General features: G+C 47.7%; 1 protein-coding gene across 2 annotated transcripts in view; it reads left to right on the plus strand.

Annotated features, from left to right (window-relative positions):
• The window catches only part of LOC139050824 (uncharacterized), a 128882-nt gene that overhangs the window by 95490 nt on the left and 12928 nt on the right, over positions 1-20464 (plus strand). For both annotated transcript variants that reach the window (XM_070527600.1, XM_070527599.1), the window contains exon 7: positions 4880-5108. In XM_070527600.1, coding sequence (XP_070383701.1) covers positions 4880-5108 — 229 coding nt within the window. The remainder of the gene's footprint in view (positions 1-4879; positions 5109-20464) is intronic.

The following is a 20464-nucleotide window of genomic DNA, read 5'->3' on the forward strand; positions in this document are numbered from 1 at the left end:
GAAACGGTAGCTCCTTTGTCGACTAGTGGAAGTGCAACACTTGAACCTACAGATACTTCAATAAGGTTTGTCCGAGAATAGCGAACCCTTCTTGCCTCGGGAACTGCGGCGACTAGTTTAGCTGTCAGGGAAGAGTTGGACGACGACGCATCGTAACTCTGACAAAGATCAGTGACTTCGATGATGGTCTGCGTGTTTTCCTATAGGACAATTGGAAAGGCGTCGTCTTCGATGGCCTTCAAACTATGAAAGCTCATATCGGATTCGGTCATTGGTGCATTGACGCGGTTGCAAATTTCGACAACGTTTTCAATGTAGTCGAATGTCTCATCGGGCTGCTGGGAACGCTTATGCAACCGCTGTTCGGCACGATCTTTCCGCATCGTGTGGCAACCGAAACTTGCGTGAAGCTCGTCTTGAAGTTGAACCAGGGGAGAAGGTCAGCTTCGTGGTTGCGGAACCACATGACGTGACGACCGTGAGGTAGAAGGCTGCGTTGTTCAGCTCTTGATCATCGCCCTATTTGTTGTGGGCACTCCCGCGTTCATAAGATAAGAGCCAGTCTTTGACGTCGTTTTCGTCAGAGCTACCGAACAATGCTGTATCCCTTTGAAGCAACGAGCCGGAACAGAGATCGTTGGACGAGGCCTGCGTAGGTGTTTGGCTCGGGTCGTCAGGCATGATGGGAGGCAACTTCTCGCTACAGAGTTCCAGTATGAGGATAATCTAGCAACCTCCACCAAATACATCATCATCAGCAGCAGCAGCAGCCTGGTTACTGCAGGGCGAAGGCCTCACCAATACTTCGCCAAACAACCCGGTTATGTACTAATTGTGGCCATCTCGTGCCTGCAAAATTCTTAATTTCATCCGCGCACGTAACTTTCTGCCGCACCCTGCTACGCTTCCCTTCCCTTGGAATGCAGTCCGTAACCCTCAATAGCCATCGGCTATCTTCCCTCCTCATTACATGTCCTGCCTATGCCAATTTCTTTTTGTCGATTTCAACTAAGCTGTCCTTAACTCGCGTTTGTTCCTTCACCCAATCTGCTCTTTTCTTGTCGCTTAACGTTACGCCCATCATTGTTCTTTCCATAGCTCGTTGCGTCGTCCTTAATTTAAGTACGACCCTTTTCGTAAGCCTCCAGATTTCTGCCCCATACGTGAGTACTGGTAAGACGCAGCTATTACACACTTTTCTATTGAGGGATAGTGGCAAACTGCTGTTCATGATCTGAGAATGCCTGCCAAACGCACCTCAGCCTATTCTTATACTGATTATTTCAGTCTCGTGATCCGCATCCGCGATCACTACATGCCATAAGTAGATGTACTCCCACAACTTCCAGTGCCTCGCTACCTATTGTAAACGGCTGTTCTCTTCCGAGACTGTTAAACATTGCTTTAGTTTTCAGCAGGTTAATTTTTAGACCCACATTTCCGTGTTGCCTTTTCAGGTCAGTTAGCATGCATTGCAATTGGTCCCCTGAGTTAATAAGCAAGGCAACATCACCAGTGAATCGCAAGTTACTAAGGTATTTTCCATTACCTCTTATCCCCAATACTTCCCAATCCAGATTTCTGAATACCACCAGGAAACACGCTGTGAATAGCATTGGAGAGGTCGTATCTCTCTGCCTGACGCCTTTCTTTATTGGGATTTTCTTGCTTTCTTTATGGAGGACTACGGTGGCTGTGGAGCCACTATAGATATATTTCAGTATATTTCTATACGGCTCGTCTACACCCTGATTCCGTAATGCCTCCATGACTCCTGAGGTTTCGACTGAATCAAACGTTTTCTCGTAATCAATGAAAGCTATATATAAGGGTGGTTATATTCCGCACATTTCTTTATCACCTGATTGATAGTGTCAATATGGCCTGTTGTTGAGTAGCCTTTACGGAATCCTGCCTGGTCCTTCGGTTGACAGAAGTCGAAGATGTTCCTGATTCTATTTGCGATTACCTAAGTAAACACTGTTTAGGCAACGGACAGTAGCTGATCGGTCTATAATTTGTCAAGTCCTTGGCGTCCCCTATCTTATGGATTAGGTTTGTGTTAGCGTTTTTCCATAATTCAGGTACACTCGAGGTCATGGGACACTGCATATACTGGGTGGCCAGTTTCATTAGAACAATCTCTCCACCAACCTTCAACAAATCCGCTGTTACCTGATCGTACCCAGCTGCTTTCCCTCTTTGCATAGCTCCCAAGGCTTTCTTTACTTCTTCCGGCGTTACTTGTGGGATTCCACATCTACGTCTAGACTAATCCACATCCACGTCTAGACTAATCTCTCTTCCATTGTGGTCGTGGGTGCCACTGGTCTGTATAATAATATATACAACTCCTCAGCCACTTGAACTATCTCATCCATATTAGTATTGATATTGCCGGCTTTGTCTCTTAACGCGTACATCTGAGTCTTTCCTATTGTTAGTTTCTTCTTCACTGCTTTTAGGCTTCCTCTATTGCTCATAGCGTGTTCAATTCTATCTATATTATACTGCCTGATGTCAGCTGTTTCACGCTTGTTGATTAACATGGAATGTTGTGCCAGTTCTATTCTACCTGTAGGGTTAGAGGCTTTCATACATTTGCGTTTCTTGATCAGATCCTTCGTCGCCTGCGATAGCTTACTCGTATCCTGTCTAACGGCGTTACAACCGACTTACAGTCCACATTCTTTAATGATGCCCATAAAAGTGCGGTTCATTGCTTCAACACTAAGGTCCTCGTCCTGAGTTAAAGCCTAATAGCTGTTCTGTAGCTTGATCCGGAATTCCTCTATTTTCCCTCTTACAACTAACTCATTGACCGCCTTCTTAAGAACCAGTTTCTTCAGGTCCCTCCTCATGTTTAGGCTAATTCGAGTTCTTACCATCCTATGGTCACTCCAGCGCACCTTGCCGTGCACGTGCATATCTTGTAGGATGCCAGGGTTAGCGCCGATTATAAAGCCCATTGCGTATCTAGTCTCGCCATTCGGGCTCCTCCACGTCGAGTTTCGACTTTCCCGCCGGCGGAAGAAGGTATTCATTATCCGCATAATATTCTGTTCTCCAAATTCTACTAATAACTCTTCCCTGCTATTCCTAGAGCATATGCCATATTCCCTCACTGACTTGTCTCCAGCCTCATCTTGCCTACCCTAGCTTTGAAGTCGCCCATCAGTATAGTGTATATACACCAGTATATAGTTTATAAATCTGTAATGCGGTTTAATGAACAATGACGTAACATGACGTAATAACGTAGCACGACACGCAGCCTGGCCTCTTGATCAGGCGTTGGGCACCCAGCGCGAGCTCTGTTATCGAGCGAGGCGTTGACAATGCGCCTGTAGTTCACGCCTGTCTTCTTCGCTACAATATTTACAGTATGCGAACATATATTTAGAGGTAGGCAAAAAGGAGAGAATACGGAAGCCGTAGGGCAGGGACCTACTTTTTTGGTAACACAATACCCGATGTCTGTCACGACCCTCCACTGCACAACTCTAAATTTGACACTCAACACCAGTGCGACAGTTTTCGTGCGGTCACGTGCATGTCTCCTTTCCCTCGGTTAGTCCGACCCCCGACACGGAAAACAGATTTCTCAGCAGTTAGCACGGGTCAACTCGCTCGACTCAGGCATACCGAGGACGTTATATTCTTGAAGTCTGCTCCCAGCTCTCCTCTTGTAATTGTGTCTAAATGAGCAGTTATGCAGCGGGCGTTACACTACAATAACCGCTGCGCCTGTCGTTGTCTGTCCAAGTGAGTAATACACTGTTAATTAACATGTACCAAATTTAGCTGTGAAACAAACCACTTACACCAGACATATCCCATAAAAAGGTCGGAGCTATGTGCCTGCAGTTGCTGCACAGCATAGCAATGAAGAGTTCGCACCTTCGCTCGTTATGTAGGCCGCCGTCAGAAAGGGCATACGTGCAGAGTTCCTTTGGAGCGTAGTTCAGGTTGCAGAAACAAAGAGTTGCGATTTGCCGACAATAGAACAGCGATGATCGAGACGGCTTTGATGGAACAAACGCTGGCTCCGACCATAATAAACGTCGACATAAACGTATTCAGTAGACAAAGGCGTAGTAGCTTTACACAGGCACTGACTGCAGTCTCGCGACAAGGCCTATTAACCCATAATTTATCACCAACATTCTTTCTACAACAATGTTCAGTAATGCCAGATGGCGGCACTGTGCGTCACAAAGAGTGTTTATTGTCCTTTATTTCGAAAAAATTATACGCCCCATTACTCGAAAATCTGGCGTGGTCAGTGACGGCGTGACCAAGCGATCATAAAAAATTGACGAAGGCGCAAAGAGGAAAAAGCCATCATGAATCCTGTGACTGACACCTGATTTCTCATGGAGGTTCCTGTACACAAAGTAGTGGCTCTGAAAAAAAAAATCGGAACAATTGGTATGGGTGGAAATAGAAGACGGGCCTCCGTGGTGCGGGATGGGCACTCTTCCCCGACTCCACGGTGGAGCCACGTTTCTGGCTGACTAAAGGCGTGGCCTAGTGGGTGCACGACTGGGCACTTGTCGGCGAGGCCGATAAGGAGAAGGTGGCTCCACGTCATGAGCGTGTAAAATATGGGTGGTGCCTCACACGCGTCCTCAATCGAAAAAATTTCACCAAAGGATGTATAATGCTTCGCATTCGCACACCTGGGTAGCCTTAAGTGTTTCCGGCCACTATTTTTCTTCTGTCATCTGGTATAGTTTTGACGCACTCCCCACGCATACACAGGTACCGATTTTTGACGTTGCCTTATTTAATTGTTCTAACGAGCTTGCGGAACCGTTTCTTTTAATGAAGTGTGAAGAATTTTGTTACAGCAGAGCCCATTTCTCTATTATTGCAGGCATTGGTTACAACTTAGAGATTATAGGAACAATAAGCACAAAGTGGAGTTCCAAAGCGGTGCTTTGAAGCAGGACTCTGAGCTCTGCTATATTATACGCCTATCACCCGTAGCATACATTGTGACTACTAGTTTTGACTTCACCTCCAAGGCCATATACGACTCTAATGGTGCCAATTACATTCAGGTCGAATTCTCCCCTGCTGTGTACATCAAGCGCTACGATATGGTAAGTATCTTTACATTTCGCAGATCGCATATCGCAGTTTCTGCAGGCATGAAGAGCACGCGCGTCACCTGTTTTGGGGGCCGCGGTTTCGCTACGTTATACACAAACACGCTACAAGCAGGCTTTGTCGCTTTCAAAGCAAGAACACTGACCACATCTTGGCCGGCGCGGACGAGGATAACGCCCGCGAAGCACAGGGCACGGCGATGCTGATCGGCAAATACTTCTGCTCATTCCATTTAGATTTGTTGCACAGGGCCTGCACGCGGTGTCAGCGGGGCGCAATCAGTATCGCAAATTTAGCCAAACAAGGCAACTGTCATCCACAACCTAGCAGGGCCTTATATCACTGGCACGAGAGTTCCACTCCACTGGACCAATCTCAGGTTCCTGACGTCCCCGGAGGGCACAGGTATAAATGGGCAGGTTCCCGTGGGACTTTTCAGATGGCGCGGCGGCGATGATGGGCAAAGATCCCTAACTACGCCATTTACCTTCGTTGTGCAGTTTATTTACCGCTGTTCAGTGCGTAGTTGCGATAAGTCTACAGTTATTCTGCCCTGCCCGCACACGCGCTTGTGCAGTGGGTATCAGGGCTTTTGCTCTAGCAAGCTAGTTCTTCGCGCTGTCATCAAAGAAATTTCTGGACCTTCGGTGGACGAAATGTTTAAGAACTTCATGAAAGGCCACGAAGCCATATGGTCTAGCATTTTTTTACCTGAAGCCCTGAAAGCCTTTTGGCCTTGAAAATACTAAGAGTTCTGAAACTATAAAAACCGCTTTTCAAACATTGAATGAAAGACACGGTCGGCTGATCGATGTGTAACTGTTACAACAGATCTACGAACAGCTATGGATGCAGTACAGGGGACTCTGAAGTCATCGCACGTCAAGCTACACTTTTTACTTTAGTAGACTTTGTAATCTTGGTGTACTTGGAATTCCGAGCAACCTTAATGAATCGGGGTAAGCTTTTCTCAAGAACAACCTGCTTCATGAGAAGTTAGGCGTAAACTGCCTATCTGTTATCGGCATATATTGTCTACGAAAACGGGCGCCAAAAAGGCTCATTAGATTACGCTTCCAGGATTTCAGAGAAAAGGAACTAGAGCGCAAAGCTCGCAAGTTCAAAAGAACAGGTATGTATGTACAAAACGATTATTGCGCTGAAACACTTCGAAGGCGTAAACTGATTTGACAACGCTCAAAGTTGGACAGAGATGAAGGAAAGGTGAAAAGTCTAGTTCATGTCAAACTTCGTATCATTGATGACTGTCGGATGACGTGCAAAGAAATTTCACAAAGAAAAAAAGAAACGCCGTGACAAAGTTACGCAGGTAAGGACCAATGCGCTACACTCACGTTTGCTTCCTTTAAACAACACAAGTATATTCAACAAAAGCTGCCTGCCTCTAATACTTTTACTTAAGATACACATGTTTGTGTAATCTGTGAAAGTTAACTGTTGAACGCTATTAGTGATTCCAAAATCATACCATCGGGATAGAGCTTGCATCGGCGAAACCTTGACAAAATCGAGAAAACCTTACGATGCATCACAAGTTCTGTTCAAGGTCCCATTTACAACAGCTATGCGAGGGCTAACCTAGAACACGTCGTTATTCTGAGGAACCTACATAATAAAGGCGAAAATGCACAGCTGGACCGAATTCACAGAAAGCCACTGCGGTATATTTTCAATACCGCACATATGACTCGTCCACACGATTTTTGCCTCACGATTGTATTTGTTTGCAGGAGACTCGCTGGAAATAAGCAAACGCGTTTTTGCCATACCTATGTAACTGGCAATAATAAACTTACCATCCCAGCATGTGTAAAGCCCCACACAACTAAGAAAGTCTCCATGCTCGAATAGAGCACCTGCACCTTTTTTCATCAAGACAAACGCATTTAGCAGCAGTTTCTTTCGCAAACTGCATCATCACGATAACGTTAAGGGCCCTATGTCGAAGAAAAGCCGGCGTTGGTGCACCGCGTCGAGCGTCGACAGTCGTTTCGCGAAAAATCGTTCCGAACAATGCACACCCTAGCCTGCGTGTAACGGAGGGAATTTACTGAAGTAATTGAATATCTCAAATAAAGTGCGTCATAAAAATGCTAAAGAAGTACCTACGCACAACCTGCAGACGTGATAATGTCGGATTGCAAGACGACTATACAAGAAAACATAATTCTGTTAACCGGAAACTCAAACGCAAACACGTTTTCTAGCGTTTCTACCATTCGTAGTCGAAAGCTCAGCCGCCATGGAGGCGTTACGGAATCAGGGGTGTGGACGAGCCGTATGTAAAAATACTGAAAGATATCTATAGCGGCTCCACAGCCACAGTAGCCCTCCATAAAGAAAGCAACAAAATCCCAATAAAGAAAGGCGTCAGGCAGGGAGATACGATCTCTCCAATCATATTCACAGCGTGTTTACAGGATGTATTCAGAGACCTGGATTGGGAAGAATAGGGGATAACAGTTAATGAAGAATACCTTAGTAACTTGTGATTCGCTGAAGATATTGCCTTGCTTAGTAACTCAGGGGACGAACTGCCATGCATGCTCACTTATCTGGAGAGGCAAAGCCGAAGGGTGGGTCTAAAATTTATTCTGCAGAAAACTAAAGTAATGCTTAACAGTCTCGGAAGAGAACAGCAGTTTACGATAGGTAGTGAGGCACTGGAAGTTGTAAGTGAATACATCTACTTAGGACAGATAGTGATTGCGGATCCGGTTCTGGAGACTGAAATAATCAGAAGAATAAAAATGGGCTGGGGTGCGTTTGGCAGGAATTCTCAGATCATGAACATCAAGTTGTCATTATCCCTAAAGAGAATAATGTAAAACAGTTCTGTCTTACTAGTACTCAAGTACGGGGCAGAAACCTGGAGGCTTACGAAAAGGGTTCTACTTAAATGGAGGACGACGCAACGAAGGCTGATGGGTGTAACGTTAAGGGATAGGAAAAGAGCAGATTGGGTGAGGGAAGAAACGCGAGGTAATGACATCTTAGTTTAAATCAAGAAAAATAAATGGGAATGGCAGGGCATGTAATGAGGAGGGAAGATAAGCGATGGTCATTAAAGGTTACGGACTGGATTCTAATGAAAGGGAAGCGTAGCAGGGGGCGGTCGAAAGTTAGGTGGGCGGATAACATTAAGAAGTTTGCAGGCACGACATGGCCACAATTAGTACATGACCGGGGTAGTTGGAGAAGTATGCGAGAGACCAAGCTGATGATGATAACCATTCATAGAGCAGCGCGCCCCCTTTCTTGCAGCAGCTCCAGATGGTGCTCGCCTCCACGCAACGCGGCCAACGAAAGAGGCCGTGTTTCTACCACAAGGCCAGTATAGCGTTCGCGACAAGAGTTTCCTGGTAAACATTACGGTTACAGAAGTCGCAGTTTTCAGCAAGCGTGAGAAACTGTCAGGGATCTTCGAATGTTATCGCATTCCACTCTTAAAGGCGAAGCTCCAAATGTTTATTAGGGGAGTGAATAATCTGTAACCATCTTTGATGCTAATTATTTTGTTCGTGAACTGAAGCGCAATTTTCATTTTTGCAATATACTGTCCAGGTGCATGTTGTTGACCTGCTTCAGTTATATTGAGTAATTGGTTGTCTTTTCCTCTTGCTGTCTTCTTTGGTACAACTGAAGGTCCCTCCTGCATGATTCACAGAAGTGGTTAACAATATATTGAAAGAAAAATAAATAAACATTTAGGCGACCGCTAAGCTTCATCTTTCAGATTGGAACGTGACAGTGTTTAAAGATCCCGGAGTCTGTTTCTTATGCTTCCCGGAACTGCAGCTTATGTAACCGTAATTTTCACCGGGAAATGCTGGTGGCGAATGCTATGCAAGGCGAACTTTCTCGTAGAAACGCGGCCTCTTGCCTGGCCGATACCGGGGGTTGTGCACAGCTTGGCCAAAAAATTACATCAGTTTCAGGTTTATGTTATTTGGTCGTGCTTTCAATATTTAACTATGAGAAGATTTGACATGAAAAGCATGGACTGTTGGTGTTTAGTTTCATAAGATTTGTGTGTAGGCTATCATCATCAAAGTTCCGAGAAATAACTTTGTCAGAAATGTAAGACAATGTGGAGTAACTTCAGGTATAGAATGGTTCGGTATTGAAACCCTCATATACCACGTTATATAGCAAGATGTCTTTCGCTCACTCGCAACTTCAGCGACGCCGACACCGGATTTCGGGCGACACGGGGCCCTTAAACGCTTCGGCGGTAAAAATTCCACCCTCTCCTACCCCGTCTTTCTTTAACTACGTTGCCTTGGAGTTGTTTTGGGACTCGCCTACTTCACTTTTATTTTTATAGTGCAAGTGAGCGAAGTATTTTTGTGTAGCAGCTTTACATGTAGAGGCTTGCGGATACCCCATAAGCAAGCCACACCTAAAAATTTCGGTAACTAGTAAGCAACTGCGCTGCTAAAAAAAGGAGGGAAGGCAAAAGAGAACCCACTAAGACAAGCAAAGCTGAAGGATACCCTGAGTTAGTGTATCCTTGGGCCCTGCTTTGCTTAGTAGAGGAAGCTCTCCACAAGTCTTAAAGGGGCGCTCACGCAGCCTTTGACCATGATACACACGCCTGAATTCAGGTACCAGTGGTCAATCCTCACGTTCGCCCAAGACCCGCCGCGGTTGCCTAGTGACTATTGTTGGGCTGCTAAGCACGAGGCTGCAGGATCGAATCCCGGCCACGCCGGCGGCACTTCGATGCGGGCGAAATGCGAAAACAACCGTGTACTTAGATTTATCTGCACTTTAAAAGTGCCCCACGGTCCAAATTTCCAGAGTCCACCACTGCGGCACGCCTCATACTCAAATCGTAGTCTCGGAACGTAAAACCCCAAATATCTTTTTTTTTCGCCCACGAGATTGAAGGGCTGGTGTCGACGTAGTATTATCAGCGCCAGTGCGGTTCTCCGCACTCTGCTCAAAGTAGACATACAAAAGAAACCAACGAGGGTCTGTGCAATCAAGCACAAGCAAACTTAAGTCACCTGCCCGGAGCGGATAATTAATTCGATTCCGCTGACATGTGATCACGTGTACGGTGGCCAGACAGTTATGTGGTTAAACAAAGACTTCCAGAGCATACATGCCAGTGCTCTAGGAAAGATACCGATCACATGCCGTTCGATAGTAGGGATTGCAGTTGAGTGCCGGTGTTGAAAGATACGAAAGTGGCCTGAAAAAAAAAAAACGGAACAAACTGACACATGATATCGCCACATGGTGTGGCACAGCAAGAGGACTGAAGAAGAGGAGAACGAGGTTTGTCCCGGCATCGCGCGTCGACGCTTACGTTTCGTAAAGGCAAACGCCAGCATCTTCTGTCAGCGTGTATACTGCTACAGGGTATAGGCGTCAGTTTGTTGGAACTTGCTGGGTACACTCAACTTATGCAGGAGACCCCACTGGCCAGCAAGAACCTGACCCACAAGTAGAGTTGACTCCCTTCACCGCACAAGCCGGCGAGTCCGAGGCTTCTCTCCAGAATGTGGAAAGCTGCAGGAAAAGTGAGGACTGCGACCACTGCGACTTCTACGGAAAGGGTGACACCGACTTACCTAACGCTGCTAAACCCTCAAGTGCCGATGGCTTTTTATGGTGGCACATTTCAAGACGTGGAAGACTGGCTAGCGGAGTTCGAGCGCGTGGCTGCATTTAACGAGTGGGACACCAACGCCAAACTCAGGAACGTCTACTTTAGCCTTCGCACAGTGCGTGGTCCTCCCCGTTCATTCTGGTCAAGAAAAAAAGACGGAACGCCTCGTTTCTGCGTTGATTATTGATGGCTCAACGATGTTACCAAGAAGGACGTGTACCCACTACCACGTATCAATGACTCTTTAGACAAATTGCGGCGAGCTAATTATTTTTCGTCGCTCGATCTAAAGAGCGGTTACTCGCAAATTAAGGTAAAAGAACGAGACCACGAAAAAACTGCTTTCTTCACTGCAGATGACCTTTACGAATTCAGAGTACTTCCTTTCGGTCCCTGTTCGGCACCAGCAATTTTCCAGCGAATGACTGACACCGTTCTCGCAGGTCTGAAGCGGCAAAGCTGCCTCGTTTATCTCGATGACGTGGTTTCTTTTTCGGCGACATTTGACGACCAACTGAAACGACTGCGGCAGGTTCTCGAAGCCGTCCGATAGGCTAACCTCACCCTTAAGCCTCAGAACTGTCATTTTGGCTACACGAAGCTGTTTTTTTCTGGGACACGTGGCCAACGCGGAAAGCGTTAGTCCCGATCCCGCGAAAACTGCCTGTTTAGCCATGTTTCCAACACCGACCGGAAAGAAAGGTATCCAACCCTACATGGGCCTTTGCGTATATTACCTGTGTTTCATCGAAAATTTTTCAGAGATGGCGCAGCCGCTCACTCGCCTCACGAGGGACGATGTATCGTTCGTCTGGCCCTCACAGCAAGAGGCTGCTTTCACCGACCTTCGACAGCGCCTGGTGTCAGCACCAGTTGTGGCCCACTAACGAGGAGGCGAACATGGAATTTCATACAGGCACCAGTAACGTTGGTGTTGCTGCGGGGCTTGTACAATGGCAGGAAGGTATTAAAAGAATGATCACCTGCGCAAGTCGCACACTATCCTGTGCAGAGACCAACTACCCCACCACAGAGAAAGAGTGTCTTTCCGTCGTGTGGCCACTGGCCAAATTTGAGCCCTACCTCTACAGCCGCCCATTCGAAATTGTAACCGATCATAACTCGTTATGCTGGCTTGCAAATCTGCGGGACCCTTCCGGATGACTAGCATGGTGGAGGCTACGTTTGCAGGAGTACGACGTGATCATCGTGTACAAGTCTGTCCGCATATCGAAAACGCAGACCCACTCTCTTGCGCCCCTATTGACACTATCAACCAAGACATTGAGGACAATGGCGTTTTTCTTGGGACCGTTAGCGTTACTGATTTGGCCACACGGCAGCGCGCAGATGACGCACTACGACCTATTTTCGAACCTCTCGAAGGACGAAACGCATCAGCACCCCGGCATATCGCTCGAGGATTGTCGTCTTTTAGAGCGCAGCTCTTTGGCGTCCGTTCCTGTGTTTCGCGTCGTCGTCGGCGTCGTCGTCGTCGTCGGCGTTGTCGTCGGCCTCGTAACCAGCTCGCCGACGAATCTGCTCCGCCGCCGCGCATGCGCGCTGTCGGCTCTCCGGGCGAGGGAGGATGATGGAAGGGAGGAGGAGAGACTGTGGAGGAGGGCTGGCTACACAAATGGCTCTTTGGCGTCCGTTCCTGGGTTTCGCGTCGTCGTCGGCGTTATCGTCGGCCTCGTAACCAGCTCCGCCCCCCTTTCATCCCCCCAGCGCTAGCAGCGACCGACTGATACCGCTTTCGTGACTCCGCTACCGCACTCACGAAAGACGTCGTGCACTTCCTGCAACTCGCATTAACCGTCCATCGATCCACACCGATGTTAGTAGTGGGGGACTTTAATGTTGACATAAAGACAAACAGCAATTTCCTAACACTTATGCGGGAGAACATCCCGTTCCTCTCGCTCGTAACGCGTCCCACGGCTGTGACAACCTCGCGAGGCACTTGTATAGATCTCGTCTTTGAGAATCAAGCATTGGTGTACCAAGTCGAACATATATCAGTCTATTTCTCCGACCACAAAGCTTGCTTCATGACTGTCAAGAACTGTTAGTGGAGTCTTTGTTAAAGGAATACGTGTGAAAAATAAAAAAAAAAATTCTGTGATAGCGCATACATGTGTTGCTCGATTTCTTTGCCTCAATCTATCGAAAAGGTGAAACAGCTTATTTGCTGCGCTCAAATTTCGCATTAGGAAGTAACGTAATCGTCGGTAATTTTTTTTTGTTAACGACATGGCTTCTTGTATAAGAACTCCGCTGCCCCCAACAAAACCTATCTTTTGGTCGTTCCAAGAGACCTCCATGCCGAAGTGTTGTTCGCCTGTCATGCCGGGCCTCCGTCTGGCCATATAGATTTTATGGGAACGTTTGATAGAGTGCGCAAATCCTAGTACTGGCCGAAAGTTGCCGACTGTATTAGGCAGTAGGTCTAAGCCTTCAGTGAATGCCAGCACCGAAAGTGGCCTGCGGGATTACTGAATCCGATTGAATCACCTGGCAAACCTTTCGACCAGGTCGGCATGGATCTTATGGGCCGGTTTACACTTTGACCTCCTGGCAAGAGGTGGTTAATCGTCGCCCCAGAGTATTCAACGTGGTATGCCGAGACAAAGGCGACGCCTCGAGGCACAGGTTCCGAGGTCGCCCAGTTTTCCATACAGAGCGCCGTCCTCCGGCATGGCGTCCCATCGCACATCATCACAGGCCGAGGCAAAGCCTTTACAGCACAGCTCATTGAAGACGTTTTTAAACTCAGCTGCACAACCCATCGAAGGACAACTGCCTATCATCCACAGACAAACGGCTTGACGGAACAACTGAACAAAACGATGACTCGCATGCTGTGTATGTATGTAGACGTACAGCAGAAGACGTGGGACCAGACAATAGGTAACGTTTGCCTATAACACTGCTACGCAAGAAACAACACGCTTCACGTCGTTTTACCTCGTTTAGATCCGTGAAATTCAGACTATGCTAGAAGCAATGCTGCCGTGCTATAACATTGAGCATGTCGACCTCGTCCAAGATGCCAAACTTTTCGTGCAACGCGCGGAAGAAACCCGTCAGCTTGCCAGAGTGCTCACAAAGAAACAACAGTACATCAATGCGCACCTTTACAAGCTCCGCCATTGAGAAATCGAGTTCCAACCTTGTGATCAAATTTGGGTCTGGACTCCCGTGCGCCGAAAAGGATTATCCTAGAAGCTTTTGAGTCGCTATTTCGGACCTTACAGAGTGTTGCAGCGAATTAGTGTAGTGAATTACAAAGTCCTACCTGACCGAAGCCAGTCTCTTCTACTTCAACAACCGCAATCTGAGATTGTGCACGTTGTGCGGTTGAAACCGCACTATTGCTCCTAATATTCGAACTTTTCAGCAGCTTAGGTTAGTTTATGCTGTGGCTCATCCCCCAGTGCCTCGTGACTATATCGCACACCACAGTGATTGTGACTATAGCCTATGTGTTCACCCTAGGTCATCTCGGCGCTCTCACGTGAAGGCTATGTATGTTTTCCTTCTCTTTGTTTTGATGCGGGCGTAATGCCACAAGATGTGGCACAGAAAAGTTACTGAAGAAGAGGAGAACGAGGTTCCTCTCGACATCGCGCGTTGACGCTTACGTTTCGTTAAGTGAAAACGCCTGGATCCTCATTCAGCGTGTATACTACAACACAGTATACGCAACCTTATAGAAGCTGAGAAGGAAGCACTCAGTGCCCTTTCTCTGTGTGAAGCATGATGACCTGCGAAACTGTATATGTGGACCCGTTAATGGCGAACTGCACCTCCGTCGCGGGTTGGCCCGGTATTGCACCATCTTCGTGATCGGCAGACGTTGAGGAGGGCTTAACGCCTGTTTCACCTCCGCCGCGCGTCGACCCGCAGCCGCACTATGTGGGGGGCTTTGTGTCTTTACACGGGCACGCACCTGGGGGAAGTAGCACTTAACAGCATCTCTGGAAAAGTGCACGTTCGCCCATGGTCGCTTTATCTGACAAAGAAGAAAAGGTGTTTATGTATCTGAACGAAGCAACGCCAGATCGTGCGCTTATATCGCTTTTTTTCTGTTTTCATTTCCTTTTCGTGCTGTACAAAGGTTTGTGAAGTATGATGTTTTCTGCCACATGAATGCTGTTTACTCTGATGAGTTGTCGAAAATGTGTGTCGTTCTCTTCTCTGAACTGATCCACGCATGTGGTGGAAGGCATCTTCATGTATGATTTGCCCATCATTAAAGCCACAGCTGATATAGACCACGTCTGTTTGTTCATTCTGCGTGACGTCGTTGTTTCAAAGTGGCGGTGCCATGTTCCATCATCACTAGCGAGCTAGCCAACCAACTAGCATTTAAGTGAATTCCGCGGTTTTACTTGGAAGAACCCCGATTTGAATATAACGGGCGCCGTATTGGCGGCCTCGGGATTATTTGAACACAAATGAGGGAAGAACGCTTGGCGCTTCGAGTCGTGCGGATGGGCTCCCGAGTTCTTGGTCTTTTCCGAGCAACTATCTGTACCAGAAGACCCGGACCTGCTCCCACAAGGTCACGGAGAGTGCCTGGAACCCTGCCGCTGTTTTTCGAGGCACGCAAGACCCCTTTTTGCCCCTTTAGGGGCATTTTCGTTCACCGGCCGCAGCAAGTCGAGCTGGGCCTACTACAGGCCTAGCGCGATTAGGGACGCTATCGGCGTCGCCACCAGCCCCTCGAGCCGTCACCGACGATGTGGTGATGGAGTACGCCGTAGACGGAGAAGAAACCTTACCGAAGGAATATAAAGACCGAAGCCTATGGATACAGGCTGCCATCAATGCCCATTATCGAGCTCGGCCCAAGCATGGAGACGCCAACGCCCAACAGGCTACAGCTATGACACCGACGGACGCCACCGCCAAGGCCGTCCAGACCAGTGGGGTGCGCCCTTCGATAAGATGCCGCCCATATAAAAAAGCCGCTCCCGCGTCTGCCAGAGAATGACTACAAGATCGTACACCGGCCGAGAGGCGGACTTCGGCTCCGAGACCACACGCCACTACACTACTGTACGCCCTGTGCCTGGACATCGGAATGAACTTTGGAGAAATCAAGCAACACGACCAAGTAAGGATCAATCCTTTTAACAACTCCTTTTACCGTGAGCACCCCTTCTATAGAACGCGCAGGGAAATACGCGGAAGTACAACATATCAAAATCCTAGACCAAGTGTATTCTACGTGTGCCTACGTAGCGGCACCGGACAACAGCATCAAGGAGATTGCGGATCACGTTCTAGAAGACCAAAGCCACGCCGAGATCATGGACGACATCGGTAAAGTCAAGCAGCAGCTAGAGATTGTGGACGCAAGAAGGATGGGGAAATCATGAAAAGCCCTGCTCATCACTTTCGCCAACACCAAGGGAGTCCCGGACTCCATTCGATTCGGCGTAGGAATCCACAACTGCTACCTCTTCAGACCCAAAGTGGAAGCATGCTACAACTGTAGAACACCGGGACATAGCTCGGACGTGTGTCCGGAAGAACGAAGAAACCTCTGCTACAGGTGCGCCGATGAGCATCCAGTCCAAGACGAGCCAACGTGCACGCTGAAGTGCATCCTGTGCAAGGGAGAACATTTCACGGGATCCAACCAATGCAAGATCACATACGAGAGACCGCCTGCCAAGGGAAACAGGAAACGGAATGGCAAGCCTAGATTGGAATTTCAGCGACCAGAGGGACAGGGAGCGCAACCTGCGCACCCGAAACAGCAGCAGCAACGGTGAGGCCGAAGCAGATCGAGAAACCGAGCCCGGGGTAACGACCGAGGAAAACGAGACCACTCGGAGTCCTACCCGGCGCTACCGAACGCCTGGCGGGAAGGAACACCACATCAGGTGAGCGGGACACCGCAATCCTCCCACGAAAGTAATGAAATTAAAGAACTTAAAGCAATAATACAGAAACAGGTAAGAATCATTCAGGAACTAATGAAGGCAATAACGCAACAGCAGCAAGAAAGTAAAACACATATTGCACCATAACCCGCGATCTTAACACAGGAACCGCGGAAGGCCTCCCTCCCCCCTTCAAACGCATCCTCGAGGGCACCCTCACCTGCAAGAGGGCCACCGGCAAAAAAGAGGTTTATTGAAGGCTCAGAGAATCACGAAAACCGGAATCACGCGAAAGTTTTCACCCTATTAGGAACAGCGGCAACGAGATTACACAAAATTGAGGAAAGGCAAAACAATATTGAAGGAAAACATAGAAGCACGCTTCACAGCTATCAGAAACGAGACCAGGGAACAATATCAAACCTTAGCAGAACAAGTAAGAGTCCTTACAAACGCAGCGAACGCTACAAACGAGCTAGTACAGAAACAAGACAAGCAACTGGTTAAGGTGATGGGCAAAATCTTTCCGGCCCCAGGACCCATGACCTCCACCACAGCGCAGTCCATCTCCATCTCTAAAGCCAATCATGGGGAAGGGTCAGACGAAGATAAGAATATGGCAATCGAACTGTAGGAGCTTCCGCGGAAAGCGGGATAACCTAGAGCTCCACATTCAAAACCTTCAAAAAGAAAAGAAAAATCCCGGATGTCATAGCCCTACAAGAAACCAGGAAAAAAGTAAAGTTTCAGGGTTATAAAACACAAAAACGGCAAGGAAGAAAAAACGACTCACGGCCTTCTTGGTCCATAGAAATCTAACGGCAATAGAAATTCAATCAAACGGTGCAGACTGCCTCCTCATAGAGGTCATACCGCTAAAAAAGGAGGGAGGCCCCGCTCTTCATCCTAAACATATATAGTACCCCCAAGGCAGAACCCTCCCCCATAATAAAAGGCATGAACGAATCCAGAAAAATCAGTGAAACGAATCCCTTAATAATAGTCGGAGATATGAACGCACAACACATGGCATGGCGTTAGAGAACACACTTAAAGAAAGGAACTAGCCTCTAGCAACATGTTCAGGACGAAGGAAACATGCTGCTGACATATCCGCTGGTGCCGACTAGGATAGGGAAGAGAGTGCAAGCCAACACATGCCGTGGCCTGACCCTATGCAAAAACATAGTAGACGCACAATGGCACAACACGAACGAAAACCTAGGGAGCGACCATTACATTATAGAGACCACTATACCCAGCAGTACGCTCAACAAGGAAAGAAGAAGGGTGACACGCGTGGTAGACTGGGATAAATTCAGAGAAAGGAGACAGGGTAACGCAGATGGCAAGAAGATTGAAAACCTAAATGAATGGATTCACAAACTCTTGAAAGACGCGGAGCACACCACCAAGACGATAGAGATAGCAGCCGAAAACAAAGCCGCTGACAGCAGATTATTACACATCTGGCAGGCACATAATAGGTTACAAAAAAGATGGATGAAACAAAAACACAACAGAAAACTTCGAATGAGAATAGCCAAACTAGAAAGAGGAATCGAAAGTCATTCTCAAGACTTAGTAAAACGACAATGGGGACAAGCATGCGATCGAATGAGCGGAAAATTGGGGCTCAAAGACACATGGTATCTTCTGGGACATCGTTTAGGCCCAGAAAACAGCACAGCTACTCACCAGAGAGATGTAGCACGCATAATTTATGCAAGCCCACTTAGTGATGAAGAAATGATAGCGGAATCACCAAACCGATACCTATGCACAAAAAAAAAACCTGGCGCTTCCCAACTACAGTGGCAACCCCAACCTTGAACTTGACGAAAACATAACGGTAGCAGAGGTGAAGGCGGCCATGCAGAAACTTAGAACAGCCTCCGCTCCAGGAGCGGATGGGGTAACGAACAAAATACTAAGAAATCTAGACGAGGACTCTATTCAAGAGATCGCGGTGTACTTTAACAAGTGCTGGAAGTGTGGGTGGCTGCCAGAGACGTGCAAACACGCCAAGCTAACTCTCATACCTAAGCCAGGCAAGAAACTCGAACTAAGCAACCTCAGACTCATGTCCCTAACATCATGCTTAGGGAAGCTATTGGAGCACGTGGCGCTATCCAGATTACAAGACCACATGGACAAGCACAATCTCTTTCCGCAAACGATGATAGTCTTCCGGCCCAACCTGTCTAGCGCAAGATATATTGCTCAGGCTTTCGGAACAGGTAATAAACACACCGAATAACACCTGCACTAAAGCAATAATGACACTGGACCTCACCAAGGCCTTCAATAATGTCACCCACAATGCCATCATGGAAGTCCTCTCCGACTTAAACGTGGGGGAGAGAATATGCTCATACATCAAGGCTTTTCTAACCGACAGAACGGCTCAAATAACATTCGGAAGCATCAAGTCCGACACACTACAATTAGGAAGCAAAGGCACACCGCAGGGGTCAGTGCTGTCACCCTTTCTGTTCAACATAACCATCATACCCATGGCCAAGCTTCTTGCCGCCATACCAAACTTAACCTCGACACTCTACGCCATCATCCTCTGCACAGTCAGGAGAAACGAAGGTGATATCGAGAGCACGCTACAGACGGGAGCAAATATAGTAACCGGATACGCCAGGAGAGTTGGACTAACGTGTTCGCCACAAAAATTCGAACTTCTAGTTATCAGACACAGACCTAAGAAAAACGATCCCCCGGCACAATCGGATGTTAGGGTGGATGGTACAAAAGATCCAGAAGTACAAACCTTGAGAACCCTGAGAATGTACATTCAAAACAACGAGAAAAACGCAACTACACTAAACAAAGTAGTCGCATGCGTTGGACAAACCAACAGGCTCATAAGACGAATAGCTAACAAACACGAGGGAATGAAAGAAACCGATTTTAGGAGGCTAGTGCAGGCTTTCGTTCTCAGCCGCATAGTATATTCTCTCCCCTATCTCAAACTTAAGGCAGCGGAAAAGAACAAGGTTGAATGCCTCATAAGACAATCATACAAGGCAGCTCTTCATCTCCCTAAGTATACATCAACAGAAAGGCTGCTAATGTTCGGCATACAGAACACGCTTCCCGAGCTAGTTGAGGCACTCAGAATCGCACAGTACGACAGGCTAACAAAAACACCACGGGAAGACACATTCTAAGGACCTTGGATAACAGGCAAGAATACACAGCGACGGATGTCTTGCAAATGCCTAGAGACATACACAAGTATCTGAGAATAGATCCAATCCCGAAAAACATGCATCCCGAACACCACGCAGAAAGGAGGAAGGCGAGAGCCAAAGCCCTCCACAGGCAATGTTCAAACCATAAGGAGGCAGTCTGTACGGACGTTGCAGAGCTCTGTGATCACGATGCCTTTTCGATAGGCGTCGTTGGCACGGACCTAAAACCAATCTCAGCCGCCTCTGTGCGGCGCAAAAAGGCACACGAGGCGGAGGAAGCGGCCATCGGCCTGGCCATTATAAGCACTGAAGCCAACACGATCTTCAGCGACTCGGAGACAGCCTTTCGAAACTTTGCAAAAGTGAGGGTCCACAAGCCCACCAAAGAAATCCTAAAACCGCAAAATTTCAATGTCAGACCCATTAGAATCATATGGGTTCCGGCCCACGCGTCGCATCCTGGGAACGAGGCGGCCCACAACTTAGCCCGAGGTTTCGTCAACCGGGCAGTGGGCGAGCCAGTCCTGAGGTCGGCCAGAGAGGCCTTGACCACCTACCAGGAGGTAATATTATATTACAGAAACAATAGAAGGACGCTCCCGCCG

Source organism: Dermacentor albipictus, chromosome 10, assembly GCF_038994185.2.
Source record: "Dermacentor albipictus isolate Rhodes 1998 colony chromosome 10, USDA_Dalb.pri_finalv2, whole genome shotgun sequence".
NCBI lineage: Eukaryota > Metazoa > Arthropoda > Arachnida > Ixodida > Ixodidae > Dermacentor > Dermacentor albipictus.